General features: G+C 34.4%; 1 protein-coding gene across 9 annotated transcripts in view; it reads left to right on the top strand.

Annotated features, from left to right (window-relative positions):
• LOC129806417 (proline-rich protein 36) overlaps window positions 1-22,443 on the top strand; it is a 46,953-nt gene that overhangs the window by 16,437 nt on the left and 8,073 nt on the right. For 3 of the 9 annotated variants that reach the window (XM_055854993.1, XM_055854991.1, XM_055854990.1), the window contains exons 2-9: window positions 1,854-2,899; window positions 5,035-5,235; window positions 5,379-5,596; window positions 9,656-10,041; window positions 13,376-13,414; window positions 13,845-14,130; window positions 16,502-16,631; window positions 21,141-22,212. In XM_055854993.1, the coding sequence (XP_055710968.1) occupies window positions 1,854-2,899; window positions 5,035-5,235; window positions 5,379-5,596; window positions 9,656-10,041; window positions 13,376-13,414; window positions 13,845-14,130; window positions 16,502-16,631; window positions 21,141-22,137 (3,303 nt within the window). In that variant the 3' untranslated portion in view covers window positions 22,138-22,212. Of the gene's footprint in view, window positions 1-1,853; window positions 2,900-5,034; window positions 5,236-5,378; window positions 5,597-9,655; window positions 10,042-13,375; window positions 13,415-13,844; window positions 14,131-16,501; window positions 16,632-21,140; window positions 22,228-22,443 lie in introns of all 9 variants that reach the window. The other 6 variants (XM_055854992.1, XM_055854989.1, XM_055854997.1 and 3 more) reach the window with 5 other exon arrangements.

The raw sequence follows: 22,443 nt of genomic DNA, 5'->3' as shown, positions 1-22,443 counted from the left end.
TTTTTTTTTTAACATTTAAGTCATATTTCTGGCTAATTTTAGTTAAATTAAGTGCTAATGACGCTGGCACACCTTTTCAATTTAGTGAAATTCAATCGATTGAGATTTTACCTCTTGCTCTTTCAAAGTGAAATAAGATATGTTTATCTTTTTCTGTCAAATGAAAATTGAAATTTCATTTTCAATTTCAATTTGAAATTTCATTTTACAGAAAAAGACAGCTGTATCTGATTTCAGTTTGAAAGAGTAAGAGGTAAAGTTTCAATCGACTGAATTTTACTCAATTGAAAAGGTGTGCCAGCGCCATAATCTTTATTATTAATGGTACGTGAAGTTTTCAAATAAAATAATTACCTATTTCGTTAACAAAAAGGGTTTTTCTCTGCAAATGCTTCAATAGGAAACCCGGGAAATATGATTTTTTTTTGGAGACATTTTCTTATTGTTTTAGATGGGAAAGGAAAAAAGACCAGGAATAAGAACAAATCCTGCGCTCAAGAGCAACTCAACAAGGTTTTGAAAGCTTTTCATCGCGGTTTCACTTACACTGTTTGTCTCCAATTAGAAACTTTCCTTGTCTCCATATGGATTAATATGTTTTCAATTGCAGCATTTTACACTCGCGTATTTTTCTTGTTTTTAAGAAGTTTTCAAATTATATCTAAAGAATTTTCACTAAACAGTAACATTCTAGAAGAGTCAAGGAGCAGATTTATGTAATGCTCTTCAGAAAAAAAATGAACTTAACGTGTTGAATCTTCTGTCAAAGTTAAAGCGTCTGGAAACGGTTTTGAATTAGGACATTTACCCTAACCTGTATTCAAATTGTCGTTTATTGTCGTTAGAAAACTGCAATAAATCAAAGTTCAATTAAGTGAGGTTATATATAATGTGTTCAAGGCGGAACATTCTCATACATTTTCCGTACAAAGTATGGTACAGTAGAGTTCCTCAAATTTGAACAATATTTTCAAAAACGTAACGGAATTCATGTAAAATTAACTTTTCCTAAATTGAGGAAAATAACTTTAACGAATTTTATCAATGAATTTGTTGTTAAATAGGTGGAATTTATTGAAGAAATTAATATAATACGACAATATTGAGGAAACACCAGAGAAAAATAGTTCAAATTCAGACTCCATGCAAAATTTCTTTTACATAACCTCATATTTTACATTTTGAATGCAACCGTCGTTCAAATTTGAGGTGTTCAAATTTGAGGAACTCGACTGTAGGACATTTACCCTACACTCAGTCCCGGGATTAAGCACATTTTCGGGACCGAAAAAAAACGGCATTACTCATCGAGAAATTTGCATACTCGCAGAGGCTTTCTTTTGAATAAATCGGCCATAGAACGAATTTCGCGCGGAGTAAAAGTAGTTCAAACAAAAAGATTCAACTGTTTAAGAGAAATGCATTAACAAACAGTACTTTTTGGCCAGAGTTCTTGAATAAATGGTTGGAATATTTAAAAAAAAATTTACCTTAATAAAAAAATTTAAAGTTTTATTCTGAAAAAGTAGCAAAATGTTTTCAACTTTCCCGCGTCGCAATATAGTATACATACAGGCGTATTTCAACAATGATTTCATAAATTGACTCCCAAAAGTAGGCAAACTTGCATAATTGTATGTGCATAGTTCCGTCAGGTGCATAATCCCGAAGGACTTAATGCCGGGACTGAGTGTAATTTGTCTTCAAATTGTCGTTTTCTATCGTTAGAAAACTGCAATAAATCAAACTTTAATTAAGTGAGGTTATATATAATGTGTTTAAGGTTATGTCAAGGGGTTCATAGCGCTTAAGATTTGAGGTTATGTTCATATTTTTCTTTATTTTCCTTGCAGGTATCAAACGGTCCGATAAGCACACACCTGACACCTATATCGAATCCACAGCAACCACCGCCACCCAGTCAGCTGGCCGGCAAGCCGCTGACGGGGAGCAGTGGAAAATTGCCGCCGGTATGCGCGGCGGCAGGTGGTCAGGCACCTCCGTCGGCCGGCAAACAGCCACCGCAGCAAATACCGTCGCCACAGCAACAACCACAGACTCCACAGTCACCGGCGGCACCACAGCCGCCAGCACCACAGGCGCCGGCGTCTGGTAAGCCTGCGAGTCTAATGGCCGCCACGGCCGGTGCTCCTCTAACCACCATCGCCAACGGCTACTCCTCAGCCATTCCGCCGATCTCCACGTCCACGCATCCCATCTCGACGCCACGCATCACGTCGCCGGGATTGGCGGCGGGACAGCAGGCAGCCACGGGTGCGCAACAGCCGGCTTCTCTGCCGGTTGGCGTACCACAGCCACCACCGGCAACAGCTCCCACAGCCCCACCGCCGGCTACACTGCCGCCGGGACTGGATAGTGCAGCTGCGGCAAGTGGCAGGACAAATAGTCCAGCCGTAGCCACAAGTGCAGTGCTTTCAGCCGCGGCGCCAGCTGTCAATGGCAACAGCAGCGCCGTGACGTCAATTGTGGGCACAAACAGCAGTATCCCGCAGGTCTATCGATCAGGGTATCCCAATTATCCCCTCTATGCTCCGTACAGCAATCTCCATCACAGTCCATACCTGCCGCCGGCTGTGCCGTCGCCAACGGCTTCTCCACGGACGGCGGGGGCTGTCGATGTGGGACGCACTGGGGCGCCCGGACGAGGTGAATCGCCTCTTGTGATGTCAGCCGCGGCAAAACCCGTACGACCTGTTACGCCCAGTTCCAATGGCAGTGCCAGCGGCGGAAATGTCGTGCCGCCGCCACATGCGGGGCGCATGGATCTGCCGCCGGTGTCTGGGACACAGTCTCAGCACACACCAACGCCTCTGGTCACAGTTCCCAGGGCACATTCACCACGAGGGCACAGCCCTACTCGAGAACGTGATAGCTATAGGTGAGTACTTTTATTGATGCTATCTCTTGCCTTGCTAATCATGCAGCTCCATGTAACATCCGAGTCATGGGGGATTTAATTGAGCAATTGCACAGTGACTCTGACGCTAAGAAGTGTCCAGTAATTAAGTGCATTGAATGCCATTGAGAAATCTAGGTCAAATTGCTCTCCGTGAAAGAGAGAAAGAGATTTTGCAATGTGACGCCTAGATTGTCTTGTTAGAAGTAACATTGCAAGTCATCAATTGAAATTATCATTTATAATGAAGATGATTGAAAATCCACTTTGAAGATTGATTCAACGATTGAGAAGCCTTTTAAACTCCACATTGTGGTAGCTTTCTACAAATACCTGATCACTAGAGCTCGCCAAAATATGCAAAAAAAATCTTCAAAATATGCGACATAAAAATGCACGAAAAATCATTAAATATGTAGGAAAAATATGCATTTATTTAATTCATTTTTTAACCCAAATAAGAGTGTTTTGTAGCACTTTGACATAAAAACCTTTAACTATTGGAAATTTACTTTTCATTAGGATCTGTCTCCAGTAATCATGCGTGTTTTTAAGCGCAATCATAGTCGTTTTATGATGGAGCTGTGCGTGTTTTTAAGCGGAATCTTAACCGTTTTAAGATTGAGCTGTGCGTGTTTTTAAGCGCAAATCTAAACCATTTCGTGATTGACCTGCGTGTGTTATTTTCAAGTATCGTATTTCTCAAAAAGAATTTTTGAGTTGCTTAATAGTAGTATTCTTTAAAAATGCACTATTTTACTGCTTAAAGCAATCTTTTTGAAAAATACACAAATTGACAGCTGTGATAAATCGAACTCGCAGTATGGCATTTTGGATTTATTTAAAATAAATTTAGTGTCCTTTTATTTTGAACCAATAATAGATAAAGTTAAAACCATTCGACGGATTAAATATGATTTAAAAAGAAATTAAACAAACTTATTTTAGAAATAAATTGAATATTGAATTGAATTGAAATTAAATTGCGCTTAAAATTACGCACAGCTGAATCTTAAAACGGTTAAGAATGCGTGTAAAAGACGCACAGCTAAATCGTAAAACTGTTGAGATTGCGCTTAAAAACACGCACAGGTCAACCATAAAACGCTGAATATTGCGCTTAAAAATACGCACAGCACAATCATAAAACGGTTAAGAATGCGCTTAAAAACACGCAAAGCTCAATTATAAAACGGTAAAGATTTCAACTGTTGTATGATTGAGCAGTGTATGTTTTTAAGCGCATTCTTAATCATTTTATGATTAAGCTGTGCGTGTTTTAACCTCAAACTTAACCGTTTTACACTTGTGATCGTACCGTGCGTGTTTTTAAGCGCATTCTCAATCGTTTTATGATTAAACTGTGTGTATTTTTAAGCGCAATCTTAACCATTTTATGATTGACTTGTTCGTGTTTTTAAGCTGAATCTGAACAGTTTTACGTGTGTGCTGTGCGTATTTCTAAGCGCATTCTTAATTGACCTAATTCTAACTTACCTAACTTCTAACTTGACCTAATTCAATTAACCTAATTCGAATCGATTTTATCCAAAATTTGAGGTTACGTTTGTAGCATATTTTTCAGTTTTTTGATTCTTAAAGGAAATATTCTCCTACAGAGTGTTTTTCTTAACCAAATCGGACAAATTTGGATTCATTTGATCTAATTCAATTAACCTAATTCAAATCGATTTTATCCAAAATTTGAGGTTACGTTTGCAGCATAATCTTTCAGTTTTTTGATTCTTAAAGGAAATATTCTTCTATGAAGTGTTTTTCTTAACCAAATTGGACAAATTTGGAATCATTTGAAAGGTCTTGAAATCCTTATGAAGGACAAATCGGTTCTAATCGGTAATGAATCGGTTATTGTGTCGAATCTTTAAAAAATTAAATATTTTAATCTCGTAGTGAAAATCGGAACTAAATCTCACCGATTTAGTTCCAGTAAGAGCTCTGGCGTGAAGGTTCCTTCCTTGCCCCCAATGAATCGGTAGTGAACCGGTAATTTTTTTTTTGTGGATATTGCATGATTAGCAGAAAAAGATGAGGAATTTTAGGAAAACAATTCAGAAGTGGCATCAATCAATTAATCATGATTTATTATTTGTCAACAGTAGCAATGTTAGTAGTCTCTCTCGATCATCGGCAACTCCCGGATCAGCACCGTACAGTGGTTCCAGTGGAGTTCAGCCGGGACCATCGCCAGCCTTGTCGTACAATACGGCCGGTGCTACCCAATCTCCATTGCCACCAGCCACCGTTGGTGTTTCTTCTAGTCTCTCTTATCCCAAAAGTACACAATCCACATGGTCAAGGTAAGAATCACAGAAGTAAATAGATGAAAATTTTCAGCTCCATTGCATCGCAATCTCAATTTTTCCGGAAAGAAGGAAAAAAGAGGGATTATTTATTGGATTTGACTCAATATGTCTTTTTGTTCTTATCTGACATTTTCCAGCACACAACTGTCTCCGGCCACAAATACATCACTGACGAGGCCTACACCACCTCCAGTTCCGGTGTCAATTCCATCACTTCACTCCACTTCAGTTGCTGCCACAACGCCAACACACACATTTCCGCCGCCACTGTTCGCCGCCCCACTGCCTCCGCCCGCCGTCACGACAACTGCGGCCGCGCCCCATCCCTTCAGTGCTGAATCTCTCTTTCAATCAAGTAAGGGTAATGTGATCAATTTTCCACCCTAGCTTTTCCACTCCTTTCCCTTCCTCCTCATTTCCCGCCCCCAAAAAACCACTCTCTCCGGATGATAAATTGTGTTTGAAGAATTCCTCACAACTGCACATTTGGCCTTATCGGGCAAAATTCTATACAACAAACTGCTAAGGCACGATAACATTCCAATATTTAGCCATTTTCAGACCATTGAATTTCCTTCTGTTACCAATTGATATCGTATACCGTGGATCCGTTTGTCGAAAGACATTATTTTGCCATTTTCATGGCAGGACGAAGTTGGTTCCCCCCTTTTTCAGGTTCTCTCTAAAGTCAATCAAGAATCCCAAAGGAGCTAGCAAATATCAAAAGTTTAATTTAACACTTCGAAGAACCCTAACTAAAAGTGTCACGGAAGGACCAAGTGGCAGCCGCTGCCACTTATCGGATTTTACATAATATTTTAATATTTTTACATATATTTTAACATTCGGAGCCTCAGTCAGTTCTTTTCTGGTGTCTGAATCAGAAATTTCATCTCCTTCGGTACTGTATCTAAAGATTTTTAACCATTCGATGTTTTCATTTTTATCAGAATCATGGCGTCAGGGAAAGTGGTCTGCCTTTGAATGCGGCAGCCTTTGAATATTTCAATTTTTCTCTTATTTTTCAAAGCAAAAATTCTACATATGAACAATAGTTAATACTATTAACTATTTTCTATTAACTTCGCTTAACAAAATGGATTTTGAGCTTTGGTAAATAAGAGAAAAATTGAATAATTCCCATAATTATTCATATTTCATACATATTTCCCAATTCAATATTTCCCATAATTCTTCTCAATAATTTGCAAAAACACTTTCAATTTGTTCTTTTAAGGCTTTTATACACTAACAATCAATAAAATTACATCTGCAGAACGTCAAACTCCCATAAAAAATGCATATGGCAGCAACTGCCACTTGGTCCTTCCGAGTGCAGTTTTTTGTTTTTGCAATATATTTACATTAATATTTAATGTTTATTAAAAATTTTATAACGAAAAAATAGCCAGATAAATTCTGCACGCATTCAATCGGGTCTCCAGGCGAAATAATATATTCTTCACTATAAAGAATAAAATTGAAAATTAAATTGGCAGCGGCTGCCACTAGGGTCCTTCCAAGTGTTAATCAAGGAAAAAACCCCCCAAAAACCATTTTAAAATGATTTGAAACGCTCAATTTCCCATACTTCTACGATTTTTGGTTTAAATTGAAGTTTGTGGTTCATAAATAGTTCAATTGAGGACGATTGGTGACGCTAGACATAACCAAAGTGAATTTTTCAGACAAACAAGAGGTTATGTTGAAGAATTAGATTTACTGAAAATGGCATAACCTAAAAATTCACATTTTGAGCGAATATATTGAGTAAAAAGCCATATAGATAGTCAATTTTATTGCAACTTTTAACATTTTAAAAATAAAACGACTTTTAGTGTGCTTTCTTTAAGGTTTAATGGCTGTTTTGTTTTTGTTTTCTAAAAATTCCACGACTGAATTCACTAAATTATATTTTTATAACCTCAAATTGATTTATTATTTAAAAGTTCACGATTTCATATGACGTCTACTCCAAATCTTTTTCGACTGTTCTACACAGTAGAAAAAGATGTGGAAGTTCTTACACAAAACAAGTAGACGTTTTTAGGTTATGTTACATGACCAACATAACCTTATTGTTCTGTTTAAGCTCTTTTGTATATCGAGCGAATTTTATCTTCATTATATTTTATCGAATCAAAGGAAAGATGTCTGTATATCCATTACTAAGGGATTTTTTTCTCTCAATTAAAAGCTAAAAAAACATTTTTATAAATTTTAATGAGTATATATCTTTTGGCAAACAATTTATTAGGAAAACTTTTGGTTATGTTGAGCTTAACCTAAAATATTTGCATTTGTTAAATAAAAAGTTTAGAAAGGAAAAGCTTTTTTAATTAAGTCTCTTATAGATGGTTTAAATTTACTTTTATAGTCTCTTCAACCTCATTCTTCGGTTTAAAACTCCATTGACTTTAACCTGGGGACTTTAGAATTCTAAAAATAACCAATCTTTATTCAGTTTCTAAGTGAAAACCATGCTAAAACACTCAATTTGTCCCTCAAACTGGAAAATTGTCTTAAAATGTCAATTAAGAAACAGATTTTTCTACATTTTGATCATTTGCGAGGTTAGGTTATAAGAGTTTCAATACTAACTATACTCCAGAGTATTCTTGAGACTTTTTTCTCGTTTCTGGTGTTAGATTTTAATTTTATTTGATATCTGAAAAACTTTCAAATTGATTTTTTTGTTATAAATTACTGTTGCAATTTCGTTCAAAATTTGTGAGGTTAAGCATAACATAACCAAAAAATTTTCAAAAGAATTCAATATAGTAAAATAAGGTGTCCTATTTCGTCGCTAAATTACTGATTGAAAATTCTTACAGAAGGAATGTTTTTGAAGAATTTTAGATTTAAAATGTATTTTAATTTTATAAGGTTAGACTTAACATAACCTAAAAGTCTTCAAATTGATTTTGAACAAAATAAGAAAATGATCAAATTATTTTAATAGTGAAAAGCACTTGAAAACTCCTAAAAGCGTTTCTCAAATAATGAAATTTCCTACGAAAATGTGTCCAGTGATATATTTGAGGTTATGTTCGAAAGAAAGCCAAATTCTATTTGAAATCTAAAAGATTGTTAGGTGCCCTATTTCCCAATTTTTTTGCCCAATTTAAAGTTTGAAATGTAATTTAATTTTATAAGGTTAGACTTAACATAACCTAGAAGTCTTCAAATTAAATTTGATTTTTTCATTGAATAAGAAAATTTTCAAGATATTTTCTTAAAGATACGAAAAGTCGTATCTAAATTACGGATTTAAAATTCTGTTAGAAGACATATTTTTGATTAAATGCTTTCAAACTAATAATTTAACTAACTAAATAATTCATTATTAATTTAAATAAAAAAAGGAGAAGTAATAAAGAAGATCTGAATTACACTTCCTGACAAAATCTATAACCTAAAAATCTTCAAACTTATTTATAAAAAAAAATTGTCAAGATATTTTCACAGTGAAAAGTACTTGAAAACTCCGAAAGTAACAAAATGTTCTACAAAAATTGTGTCTAGTGATATTTTTTTTAGCTTGTATAGTCTTTTGTCGAAAGAATCTCAAATTCTAATTAAAATTTAAAGAACTGTTAGGTGTCCTTTTTCGTGAATAAATTACTCATTAAAAATTCTTACAGAAGGAATATTTTTGAAGAATTTTGGATTTAAAATGTATTTTAATTTTATAATCAAATAACAAAATTTTCTTCATAAATATTTCGAGTGAAATATTTTAGGTTATGTTCGACATAACCTCACCTTGCATTTGAAATTTGAAAAACTGTTAGGCACCCTCTTTTCTTGTCTAAATTACAGATTAAAAATTCTGTTAAAACTAATAATTTAACAACATAATTTCAGCAATTATTTTTTTAAGGTTATGTCCGACATAACCTCTTACTTTCTTAAGCAGATTGAAGAGTTTATTTATAAATTAACACCTTGTTTTCAGCAAATTAATTTTCTCCTCTATTTCTCCTGGAAAAGAATCTTAAACAATTTAATTGGCTAAATTCAGTTAATTTTATTATAACTCTAGTTATTCAATTAGCAAACATGAGGATTTTTTTTCACCCTCACGGAATGCTGTTTAGAGAGGCATCATTTCTTTTCTATGCATTTAATTGGCTCTTCCCAAACAAAATTCCAATTTTCCGATTATACGTGTGTAATCACTATCATGCGAATATGTTTTTTTTTTGCTCATCTCTTCTTTTGCAACATTCCCAAGTGAGGTTTCTAGATCACACAAGAATAAATTGAGAGGTTTTTTAATTGCTTTTCTGTGCAGTTGATTATTTTTGCAAAAAGAAAAAAAATGCTGCTCTACAAATTGGAATGTTTCTATGATGATTTTTTTCTTGTTGGACGGATGATTTCTCATTGAATGTGTTTTATCTCTCTTCTGAACTCCCAACATGCACGCGTGATCGGGTAGATCAAGCAGATCTGCTTCGGCGTGAGCTGGACAATCGGTTTCTGGATCGGTCGGGACTGAGTGCGGTGCCACCGTCGCCATATTTGCGGCAGGAATTGCATCATCATCAGCATCAACATACGCATTTGCATCAGCATCAACAGATCATTGCAAGTACACCATCAGCTCCGGCGCCACTATTTCCTCCGCCCATCTTCAAGGACATCCCAAAGATGGGTGCCGTGGATTCACCGTTCTATCGTACGGGTCTGGGTATGCCAACGTATCCGGGCTACAGTCCAAGTCTCCTGCATCCTGGTCTAAGTGGACCCACGCCATTTGTGCCACCAAGTCATTTGCCAGCATTTGCCCCAAAGGTAAGTGGTCAGACAAATATTCCGCACTCCTCTTACAACAATCTCTTTTTTGCAAAAAAAAAAAAAAAAAGAATAATACTCTTTCCTGATGGATGATGCGCTCTTAGTGCGCTGGGCAGAAGAAGATAATTTCTCGAGAATTCACGAGAAAGATTTTTGTTTTTTAAATGCGGAATTCTCTCTCAACAGAAGTGTTTTTTGCCTCTTTTTTTTTAATTTCACGAAAAAGCATGCAACAGTTAATTAGTCAATCAATCACAATTCACAACACAATCTCATCATCATTATTTCTAGTCTCTCTCTCTCTAATTCATTTCTTCGATCTTTTTCTGTTTTTTTGAGTTATTTGTTGATGTTTTTCTTTTTTACATGTTGTGTGTTCTTGGCGCTTTGTTCTCAAAAAAAAATGTTAATTTCCTTTCACTCAGAAAGTGCCGCTAAAATCACTTTGTGTTCTTCCAAGAGGCTATGTAACGTTATTTTTTGAAAGTTTGCAAAACGCCCTTTGAGTCCAAAGGGTTCAGAAAATCCATTGGATTTCCAGCAGAATATTCCACGCAATCTGCATAAAATTCCACGCATAATTCCCACAGAAATCCCTATACCAAACAAAAAGTTAATAAACCCTTTAAGGACGATTGGGTCACCGGTGACCCAAAAATGAAATTTTTCCTACGACCTTCTAATGTTGTATTTTACTCTAAAAAGTTAGAAAAAATGGTTTTTTCTGACCCTCCATTTTTGACCTTGTCCTTAAAGGGTTAAGCGCCATCTACGGATTAGCTGAGAAATATTTTCATGCAGAAAATGATTAACGAAAGATTCGGAATTGTATTTGACCGAAAAAAAAACATTTTCGGTTAATATTTTGGTAAAAAAAATGGTTAGTAAATAAAATACAGATAAGCAAAATACTCATATTTGATCAATAGAAAATGGGTTCAAACAGTAACACTACGTAATGGTTCCGGTATACCTTTTAGATCAGGAAAATTTCATGAACTCGAAATTGGAATCTCTTTCTTTCTCAAAAGATTTGCATAAGTCTATCTCATTCTTTCGCACTCTTCTTCTTCTTATTTTAAACATCAGAATAAATTCAATTTAGCTGAATCGAATTTGGAGTGTGAAAGAATGAGATACACATATGAAAAACGTGTGAGAATAAAAGGAATGTGAATTTTGATTTCATGAAATTTTCTCTGAAAGTCTAATGCCAATCATTAAATTACGGCTACAGATCTAAATTGACAAAATTGTTATTTTACTGCCCAAATTGCTTTCTTTACTGGGCAAAATTGATTTTTTTTTTGCTGGTAAAATTGTGTTTATACAAATCAAAATTACTTTATTGCTCTGGCACACCTTTTAGCTCGGTATAATTTCATGAAATCAAAATTAGAGTCGCTTTCTTTATCAAAAAATTTGCATAAGTCTGTCCCACTCTTTCGGTCTCAAAATTATATCGAACTAAATTGAATTTGTTACTATATTCAAATTTCGACTTCATGAAATTTTCCTGATCTAAAAGGTGTAACAGAGCCATAGCGATGAATTTCAAAAATCAATTTTCCTAGTAGAGTTTTTTCTTTCTCACCAAAATTATATTTTTATAACCTAAAATTTCATTTTTAAATCCCCAAAAATATCTTTCTCTGATCAAAATTCAAATTAGGTTGATTTTTTTCGTCTAATCATATTCGGTTTCTTTACCAACTAGAATTGGTTGGTAGTTTTTACCGCTTTTATGCCTCCACCATGCCATACCTTTTTTTTAGATCAGTAAAATTTCATGAAATCAAAATTCGTTCTCTTTTCTTTCTCAAATATATTTGCATAAGTGTATTCTACTTTTTCAGTTTCAAAATTCGACTGAACTAAATTTAATTTAATCTGATGTTCAAAAAAAGAAAAAGAAGAGTGCAAAAGCTTTTAAGAAGGAAAAGGATGTGAATTTTGACTTTATGGTAATTTTCATGATTTAAAAGGTATTCCCAGAGCCATTATCATGCAAATCAAATTTTTATTCATAATGGCGCTGGCACACGTTTTAAATCAAGAAAATTTCATAAAATCAAAATTGCCATCCTTTTCCTTCTTAAAGGCTTGTTATATGTCTATCCTACTCATACCAAATTAAATTCAGTCCAGTTCGATTTTGAGACTGAAAGGGACAGACTTATGCAATACTTTTGAGAAAGAAAGGGTCGCGAAATTTGATTTAATGAAATTTAACCGATCTTAAAGGTGTGCCAAAGGCATAAATATTCTTTTTACTGATCAAAATTGGTTTATGTATTGATCTAAATTATTTTATTTACTGACTGCAATTGCTTTTGTCTTATCAAGAAATTTTTTTAATTAATGTTTTATTGGCCATTATTACCAAAATACTGACCATTCTCCTGCAGTTGAAAATTCTATAGAACTGACGGATTACCGCGTTCTTTTTGTGGCAAAAATTTGAAATTAAAATCATCATAATTGAGGTTTTGTTAGGAAATAACCTAATAACCAAGTTTAACCCTTTAAGGACGATTGGGACACCGGTGTCCCATAAAGAAAATAATTTTTCCTGACTACCTAAAGTTATTTTTTTCTTATGTCTGTACATAATTGTAAAGTTAGAAGGTTGAAGAAATCTAGAATATTTTTTGCAAGTCTCTAGCTATTTGCTATGTAGGAAATATTTAAGCTCAAAAATGGCGAATTTTTAAATTCTCAAATCCGTAATTGATTTTATTTATTTTTTATACTTCCAATTTATTTAAATAAAACCGTTTTGGTAATAAAAACTACAATACTCAAACGTAATATTTTTCATAAAAGCGAAAAATATTATTCATTGGTATTGTCAGAAAAATTACTTAAATTTTTGGGCTATTTTTGTCCCTATCGTTCATAGAAGCACAAAATACACCAAATCAGGCTCTGTTGGACTTTCCAAGGTTAAATGTAAGACTTATCATTGATTATGTTTCTCAGTTTAATTTTTATTGTTAATTTTCAGTCCGTAAAAAGTGTCTTGTCGTTAAAGGGTTAACCTAGAAATTATTCTGTTGATTTTATTCTTAACTCTCCTGTTCAACTTAAAGTTAGAAGTTATTGTCAGTCGAAACACGTTAATTTTTAGGTTATGTCTGACATAACCTCAATTCGGAAACAACCTAACTTTTGTCTGAAAGAATAAAGACAGATTTAGGAATGTGTTAAGTAGAAGAAAAAAGGAACAGAGAAGGAATATAAGACTATAAAAAGAAATTTCTCTTTCTTTTTCCTTATTTGTTGTTTATTTTGTTGTAAAATTATAATTGCATTTTATTTGTGTTCGCAGCAACCACCTCCTGCCGTTGATCCTAAGCCTAAACAAGTGGTAGGTGTCTCATCATCTCTCTCTCTCTTTTCCCACTTAAACGAAAAGATTTTTTTTAATTTAACAAAAATGCTTTAAAAATATTAAAATATTAGTTTTTCTTGTGTTAATTGCTTGAGAATTTTATTACTTTCTGTATTCACTTTATTTATTTTTTTGACAATTATTGCCAAAGATTTCTTGTAATATTAATTCTTTTTTTATTAATTAATTTCTCATCAACAACACAAATTCATGATCATTGTCTTCCATATTGAAGAGAATTCTCTTATAATTTTTATCGTGAGAAAATTTGAATGAATATCTCATGTTTTTTGGGGACAGTTGTTGTATTCTTGGCAGAAAATGCCAAGATAATTATCTCTCTTGGGGATGATTTTTTTTTGGTTAGGATGAATGGCTTTTGATTTATTTGTTGAAATCTTTGCAGAAGACGGGTCGATGGAATGCGATGCATGTGAGGATCGCCTGGGAGATCTATCACCATCAGACCAAGCAGAATCCGGAAAAGACAGCAGCAGCTGCAGCGGGATTGAGTGCAAAGGCGACAGACCTCCTGAGGCCACCATCTCATATTTTTCCACCAAGTACAGCTTTAGGGCGACCACATGAGCTGCCCACGTCCACCTTCCCGCCCACCGGACTGCCCGGGAGGACGCCCTTTGAATCAGCACCGCTCTCAACGAGTTTCCTCACATCACCAGCTAGTCATTTAGGTGAGTTTATTTGCAGGAATTCCGCTTTATTTTATTTTACGTGGAACTCAATACACCCTTGATTATTCTTCAAAGTAAGGTTAGGTTTGAATTAACCTCAAAAGAAGGAAAGTTTTAGCGAAAAGGCATTTTTTATTTGGGCCTAGGACCTTCCCATTTCCATTTTATAGACATAAAGGAGAAATAAAATAGCAGGTCAACAAATAAAGTAAAGCTTATGGCAGAAAATTGAGGTTAAGTTTCAATTAACCTCAAAATAAATCAAGTAAATCAAGTTTTCTCACAAAGGTATTATTACTTTGAGCAAGAAACTAATTACTTTAACCATCTGAAAAACATGAAGAAAAATAAGATTGATTAAAAAAATGAGGTTAGATTTGAATTAACCTAAAAAATAAATAAAAATTATCTTACGAAAATTCTTACTTTGCTTATTTAACTTTTCCCATTTTCTATATGAAAGATGCAGCATAGTTGTAAAATTTCTACTCAGTATTTAAATGAAATCTTTCCGTAGAAAAGTAAGGTTAAGTTTTCATTAACCTAAAAATGAAAAAGATTTTCAAACAAAAACAAGGGAAGAACCTTTTTCCCTTTACAATTTAAATGTTTCAAAGAAAAATTGCTGACTTGCACTAAAATAAAAACTTCCAGGAAAAAAGTACGGTTAGATTGCAATTAACCTCAAACTAAAATGAAATTTATCTGAGGAATATTATTATTTTGTTCATTAGCCTTTACTAATTTTGCATTTCAAAGATGCAGCGTAGAAATAATTGCTAAATAATTGCTAATAATTGCTAGCAGTGTTAAAACTAATTCTTTTAGCGGAAAAGTAAGGTTAAGTTTCACTTAACCTCAAATTAAATCAAGTTTTGTCAAAAAGACATTAGATTGTCCAAGAAACTATTTCCATTTTCCATTTAAAAAGCATAAAGAAAGATAAAATTGCAGACTTGCATTCAGACAAAACTTTAAAGAGACGAGTAAGGTTAGATTTGAATTAACCTCAAAATTAAATAAAATTTATCTCATAAATCTTGTTACTATGCTGATTGAAGTTTTTTCAGTTTGCATTTGAAAGATGCAGCGTAGAAATAAAATTTCAAACAGTGTTCAAACTAATTCTTTTAGCAGAAAAGTAAGGTTAAGTTTCACTTAACCTCAAATTAAATCAAAACATCATCATTTAGCAAAAAGACATTGTTAGATTGTCCAAGAAACTACTTCCATTTTCCATTTAAAAGACATTAAAAAAGATAAAATTGCGGACTTGCGTTCAGACAAAACTTACAAGAGACAAGTAAGGTTAGATTTGAATTAACCTCAAAATTAAATAAAATTTATCTCAGGAATATGGTTACTATGCCAATTGAAGTTTTTTCAGTTTGCATTTAAAAGATGCAGAAGAGAAATAAAATTGCTACTCTGAATTTAAATTAAATTTTGCAGCAGAAAAGTAAGGTTAGATTGCAGTTTACCTCAAAATAAAGTAAATTTTTTGGCCAAAAGCATTTATTATTTTGTGCAAAAATAAACTATTACTATATTCCATTTGAAAGTCATAATGAAAAATAATATTGCTGATTTGCATTTAAAAGGAACGCTTTCAAGAAAAAAAGTAAGGTTATATTTTAATTAACCTCAAACTGAAATAAAACTTAGTTCAAAAGCATTTTTTTTGTTTATTAAGCTTTCTCCATTTTTCATCTGGAAGATGCAGAATGGAAATAAAAATGCAGATTTACTTTTAAGCTATAAATTTTCCGCTAGAAAAGTAAGGTTAACTTTAACTAAACCTTGAAAAAATGAGTTTTATCCCAGTAGTAGTTTTACTTTGTTTCTATTTGACAGTTATTATCAAGTAATTGTTACATAAATGGTGAATTAGAAAGTGTGGTTATGTTGCAGTTTACTTTTGAGTTTTATAACCTCAAACTAGAGCTGAAGGGCTTATTTTCTTTATGTCTGATTAACTTGGTTGCACAAAGGAAAATGCAATACAGGAATTTCTTCAAAAGAAATTTTTGAAAAATGGTGTAATTTGAGGTTATGTCTAAATTAACCTCAAATAATTTCAAACGCATATTTTATATATTTGAAGCTTCGTAATTATTTTCTCAGGAGTCCCACATTAAACAAATTATTAAGTAATAAGTGCAAGAAAGTTAGGTTATATTCACCCTAAAATAACTTAACCTAAAATTTGAAGAAGCATAGGCACAATTTCTCTGCAAAAGTCCACTTTTAAATAGATTTTTGTGAGGAAAACAGATCGTTTTCGAATTGACCTCTAAGTAACATAACCTAAAAATAAAGGTTACATTTCATCCTAGAAATCATTCAAAGAATATTGTAATTTTCTTTACAGGGAGTGCAGTATCTCCATTTGGTAGATATGCTTCCCCATTTGGTGGCTCTCCATTTACCGGATTGTCACCATTCTCGCGTGATCTTCCCCTCGGTGGACCACTGACTTCGGTGCACGATCCATGGAGAAGGTAAGTCCAAAGAAAAAATATTTTATTAAAAAAAAAATGGTAATTTTTTGTCAACTTGTATTGTTTGCCATCAGTTAAATATTTGCTGACAAATTGACGGAATTTTCACACTTTTTCTTTAAATCCTCAAATATTGTTCTTTTGGGGGGGGGGAATTATTATCTCGAAAGCATCTTATTTGTTTGGTCTTATTTAAATTATTGCATGAGATGTTGCGAGGGTAAACACTATTGTTACGCAATTATTGAAAATATTTATAATGAGAATTTTTCAGTTGGAATTTTGGGTCGCAGATGGTGTACTTCATAATTCAGAATCTTTCGACATTAATTCAATTATTGCGTTCCAAATTTAAAAAAAAAAAACTTGATCATTTTTTATCTAATATTTCCAAATTACAAGTTTTATCAGTTTTTTCAAACGAAATGTCAAATCGACAAATAATCAAAAATTGTTGATAAATTTTTATTATTGAAAAATGTTTAAATTTGAAAATCGTGATCAACGAAAACGGTGTCATAATGACAGTTAACAAATGTCATATTTGACAGCATTTACCTTGTTATAATTTTGACGTTTATTTCAAAGGAATTGTCGTCCCGTCAAATAATATCTGCAGATATCTTTAAGATTTCTGTAGAGAAAATCTACACCTCTACAGAATATCTGCAGATAAATTCTGTAGATATTCTTACGAATTTTATTTGGGCTTGGGACAAAATTCGTCAGAATATTTCGGCAGATTTTCTGACGAATCTCTGGACGAATTTCTGTAGATATTCTGTAGATTTTTTCTACATTCCAGACTTTCCAGACAAGATGTGTCAGAAGAGATGGAAAAATTTTTCACTGAAGTTTGCAAAATTCTATAGAGTTATTCTTAGTGATATCACGGTGTTTATATAAAATAAAGAATTCTGCGACGCCGTGTTACAAGTAGAGAAAAGTGAAGTGAAAACTTTAAACAGAGTGTCGACCAAAATTTCGTGTTTTTGTATCATTCGATTGGCGATTTTTAAGAAATTAGTATTTTTGCTCGCAGTTTTTTTACGTATCTAAAATGTGTACTCGGTAATGCTTGTTAAGCAGAGCATACAATTTTCTTTATAACTTCTACAGTTTCTTCATAAATCAACAATATTTTTGTGAAGTAATGGAGGTTATGCAAATTTTCTAGGGAGAAATTCTGCCGAGAATCTGCAGATTTTCTCTGAATGTACTAGAATATACCGTTAAAATTCAAAAAACCTCCGAGTAAAATCGGCAGGTAGAGCAATGATTTGACGGGGTATATTTTTTAGGGCATCGATACACTGCCCGTCAAATCATTGCTCTACCTGCCGATTTTACTCGGAGGTTTTTTGAATTTTAACGGTATATTCTAGTACTTTCAGAGAAAATCTGCAGATTCTCGGCAGAATTTCTCCCTAGAAAATCTGCATAACCTCCATTACTTCACAAAAATATTGTTGATTTATGAAGAAACTGTAGAAGTTATAAAGAAAATTGTATGCTCTGCTTAACAAGCATTACCGAGTACACATTTTAGATACGTATAAAAACTGCGAGCAAAAATACTAATTTCTTAAAAATCGCCAATCGAATGATACAAAAACACGAAATTTTGGTCGACACTCTGTTTAAAGTTTTCACTTCACTTTTCTCTACTTGTAACACGGCGTCGCAGAATTCTTTATTTTATATAAACACCGTGATATCACTTAGAATAACTCTATAGAATTTTGCAAACTTCAGTGAAAAATTTTTCCATCTCTTCTGACACATCTTGTCTGGAAAGTCTGGAATGTAGAAAAAATCTACAGAATATCTACAGAAATTCGTCCAGAGATTCGTCAGAAAATCTGCCGAAATATTCAGACGAATTTTGTCCCAAGCCCAAATAAAATTCGTAAGAATATCTACAGAATTTATCTGCAGATATTCTGTAGAGGTGTAGATTTTCTCTACAGAAATCTTAAAGATATCTGCAGATATTATTTGACGGGTGAATAAGAGGAATTTCCGTTAACATTTGTTTTTTGAAAAGAAGGGAGAAAATGTCAGAATTTTTTCAAAATGACAATTATTGACAATAATTTCTCTTATGGCCTCTACACACTAGAGAAAATTATGTCCATATTTAAGAGTTTTTCCTATACGCACGTCTCTCCTTCCCCTTCAGAAACCACACTTTTTGGAATATTTTAAGAAATAAAGCACCTTCATTTTTATATGTTCTATAGTGTCCTAGCGGACATTCTGTCCTTAGACACCTGTGACTAAAAAAAAATCGCCATCTTGAATCATACAATGTCAAAAATTAATCACTCTGGAGCGCCTATTTCTCAAACGATTTAGTCAAATTTTGATTTTTTGTAAAGGTCTTCAAATTTTTAACCTGTATATATACGTCCTAATCGATTATAAATTTATAAAGTAGCAATAATTGATATGTTTTGCTTGAATTTTATTTTTTTTTGGCAAAGTATCAGAACCGTCAAGACGGTCAAGACAGTCCAAAGTGCTCATTCTTTTTTTTTTTAATTTAATTTACATACATAAATTTAGGTCCTTTGACTTTGAATACTTTTTCAGTATCCATTCCATACATTTAGGTCTCATATTTAGGAGACTTACAAATAATAGAAAATCACAATGTTTGCAGCTTCTTGTTATAAATAAAATTACATAATAAACAAAAAAAAATCTTTTCCAGATTGGGTTATAAAGATATTTTAAGATTAAAATTCGACAGTCATATACTCTTCAATTAATTTACAAAAGCAATTCAATTTAAGTCGCTTGTAACATTCTAAGAATTCAATTCTATAGCTATTATGTAATTTAAAAAAAAGTAATATATAAGACTGAATAATATTATCTTAATAAAATAAAATTGTTAAAGTGTGTTTTCCTTGTGTATTACACGTTATATAAAACTTGACTTATCACAAATAACGGTGTTTGTGTGATTTTAATGCCAAAAGACAATTTTTAGAGGAAAACTTAGGGTCCATTTTTTTTAATCCCTATCTCATCATTTATCCGGTAATGTTCCAATTTTTCTCTAAAATCCTTGATTATTATTAATTCCTCGAAAAGAATTACGTGATAGGATTTATCACTTTAACTAGTATATTATCCTTGAAAAAATTAGCTAAGGTTAGAAAAGATCATAAAACTGCAAAAGCAAGATAAGGGAAGAGCACCAGCGATCGGCAGTGTTCCTCGGATCGTCAGGTTAATACCGTATCGTTTCTCCAAATAAAAAGAATTTTTAAAAATTATTAGGTCCTTTTTACCAAATAACTCTCATAATACTGAACTTCATTATCTGAGATTTAATTTATAAAACCAATTTTCTGTGGGACACCTGATTAAATTCGTGATGATCCGAGGTACAGAGTTCAAGTTTACAATAACATCTATTTTTTATTACTTTATTGTAAATATTTAAAAATGATATGCACAGATATAGTTAAATGGAAATTAATAGACTAATATTAGCAAAAACAAAAATATCAAAAAGTGTTGTGGGGCTTATATTTTTAACAACATATGGCTCATGTCTCTTAACATTCCGATCCGTGGAACTTTTCCCTTATTTACAAAACAAAATTTGAAGGTGTCTTCATACTAAAAAATAAATATTTTTCTTGTAATACTAAGATAAAAATTTTAACAATTAAGCGTTAATTCCGCACAGTTATTAGAAAATAAATCATACTAGAGTCGTTCAGAATGCAAAAATGCCATAAAACATTTTTTGACAGGTTTTTGGGTTATTCTGCCCCACTGTGCGTCGTTCAAATTTGAGGAACTCGACTGTATAGCTTCAATATGGACATAAACCGTCAAATAATTTCGTCAGATATCTTTAAGATTTCTGCAGAAAATATCTACACCTCTGCAGAAAATCTGCCGAGAAATCTGTAGATATTCCTACGAATTTTATTTGGGCTGGGGACAAAATTCGTCAGAAATTTTTGCAGATTTTCTGACGAATCCTAGTGCATACTCTGACGAATTCTTGTAGATATTTTGCCGATTTTCTGTAGATTTTTCTACATTCCAGACTTTCCAGACAGCTTTGTCTGGAAAGTACAGAAATGCAGAAATTCTGCCGAAAATCTACAGAATTTCTCTAAATGTACTAGAATATACCGTTACAATTCAAAAAATCTCCGAGTAAAATCGGCAGGTAGAGCAATGATTTGACGGGAAATTTCTCTAGTGTGTAGAGGCCATTACTGTCTAAATACCATTAAATAGAGCCATTTTAATTTTCTAAATCCAGTTTAATTTTCACCTTTTCAAATGTCAAAGTGACACGATTATAAACTGTCAAATTTGACGTGAATATGTAAAATTCCGGTGACAGATATTAGACTGTCAAAAAGCGACAGTAATTTGAATTATTATGTAATCAAACAGTTGACTTTTGACAACCGTCAGCAGATTAATTTTTGTCCAACTTTACCTGTCATGTTCAATTTGATTTTTCAACAGTTTCCAACGCAACCTTTACCCTAAATCTGTGGATGTCTTTGCTTCCAGCACACTCCCAAGGACAATTGGGGCCTACCCACCGGGTCCGGGTCAGAGTACGTGGCCTCTGAAGCCGGACCCCAATATTGATGCGGCCCGTCGAGAGGCTGAGGAACGCGAGCGTGAGATGCGCGAACGCGAGCAGCGTGAACGTGAGCGACAGCGTCGTGAGCGCGAAGAGCGTGAACGGCAGCGTGAGCGAGAGAAGGAGGAGAAACGGAAGGAGCAAGAGAGGGAGAGGGAGAGGGAGAGAGAACGTGAGAGGCGTGAAAAGGAGCGTCGGGAGATGGAGAGGCGAGAGATGGAGCGAGAGCGAATGTTGCAGCAGCAGCGACTGGCGGAGAGTAGCAAAATGGCGGCCAGTGGAGCTGTTCAGCGTGATCGGTCACCACTGCGCAATGGCACGGATGCCGATGTCCGGGTAAAGGAGGAACCGCGCAAGGAGGATACGGATCTGCTGATGCGCACTGATCCCAGGTACCATCCTTCGGCGGCTGCGGCTGCTGCTGCAGCCGCTGTCCATCATCCCTACCTTGCAGTGCGTCATGCACCGCACGTTCTGCCCCCTCCCCCGCCCCATCTCTCGCGATCCATTCTGCCACCATCGCTGGGAGCCCCTCCAATGTCACACTTCCCGCCACCACCGCCTGGGCCCACGTGGGCCGCCATTGATCCTTACCGGGATCCCTACCGTCTGGACTCAATGCTGCGGTACAATCCGCTCGTGGAGGCATTCCGGGCGGAGGAGGAGCGAGCCAAGGCTATGAACGCCTACGCAGCCCATTCGGCTGCACATTTGCGTGCCAAGGAGCCCAGCCCAGTGCCCCCTCCGCCTCCAACACACCATAGACTGCCTCCGGGTGCTTTGAAGCCACCCACAGCTGCCCACATGGCGCCGGGTGGCCTCCCTCTGGCGGCTGAGCTGCACAAGAAGGATGACGGCCCACAGCCACGATGATAGGATGAGTCGCCGAGGGCTCAAGAATACTAAAAACCATTCACTTCCGCAAAAACCTCATGGTCAGGAGGCAAGGTAAGTCTCCGGAAAGTAAGGTTAATTGACACAAAGTTTCGTTACAATTCAAAATGGAAACCATTTGAAAAAGTTTGGTTATGGTTTGGGCAAGAAAAGTTTGGTTATGTCATTTTATACGAGGCGTAACATAACCTAAAAGCTGAAATGAGGTTATGGAATGTGAACCGATGCTTCATAACCTAAAAGTTTATAATTAAAATTCAGCTAATTGGTGATTTGTCCATTTAG

This window comes from Phlebotomus papatasi, chromosome 3, assembly GCF_024763615.1.
Source record: "Phlebotomus papatasi isolate M1 chromosome 3, Ppap_2.1, whole genome shotgun sequence".
NCBI lineage: Eukaryota > Metazoa > Arthropoda > Insecta > Diptera > Psychodidae > Phlebotomus > Phlebotomus papatasi.
This window is presented reverse-complemented; position numbering and strand designations above follow the sequence as displayed.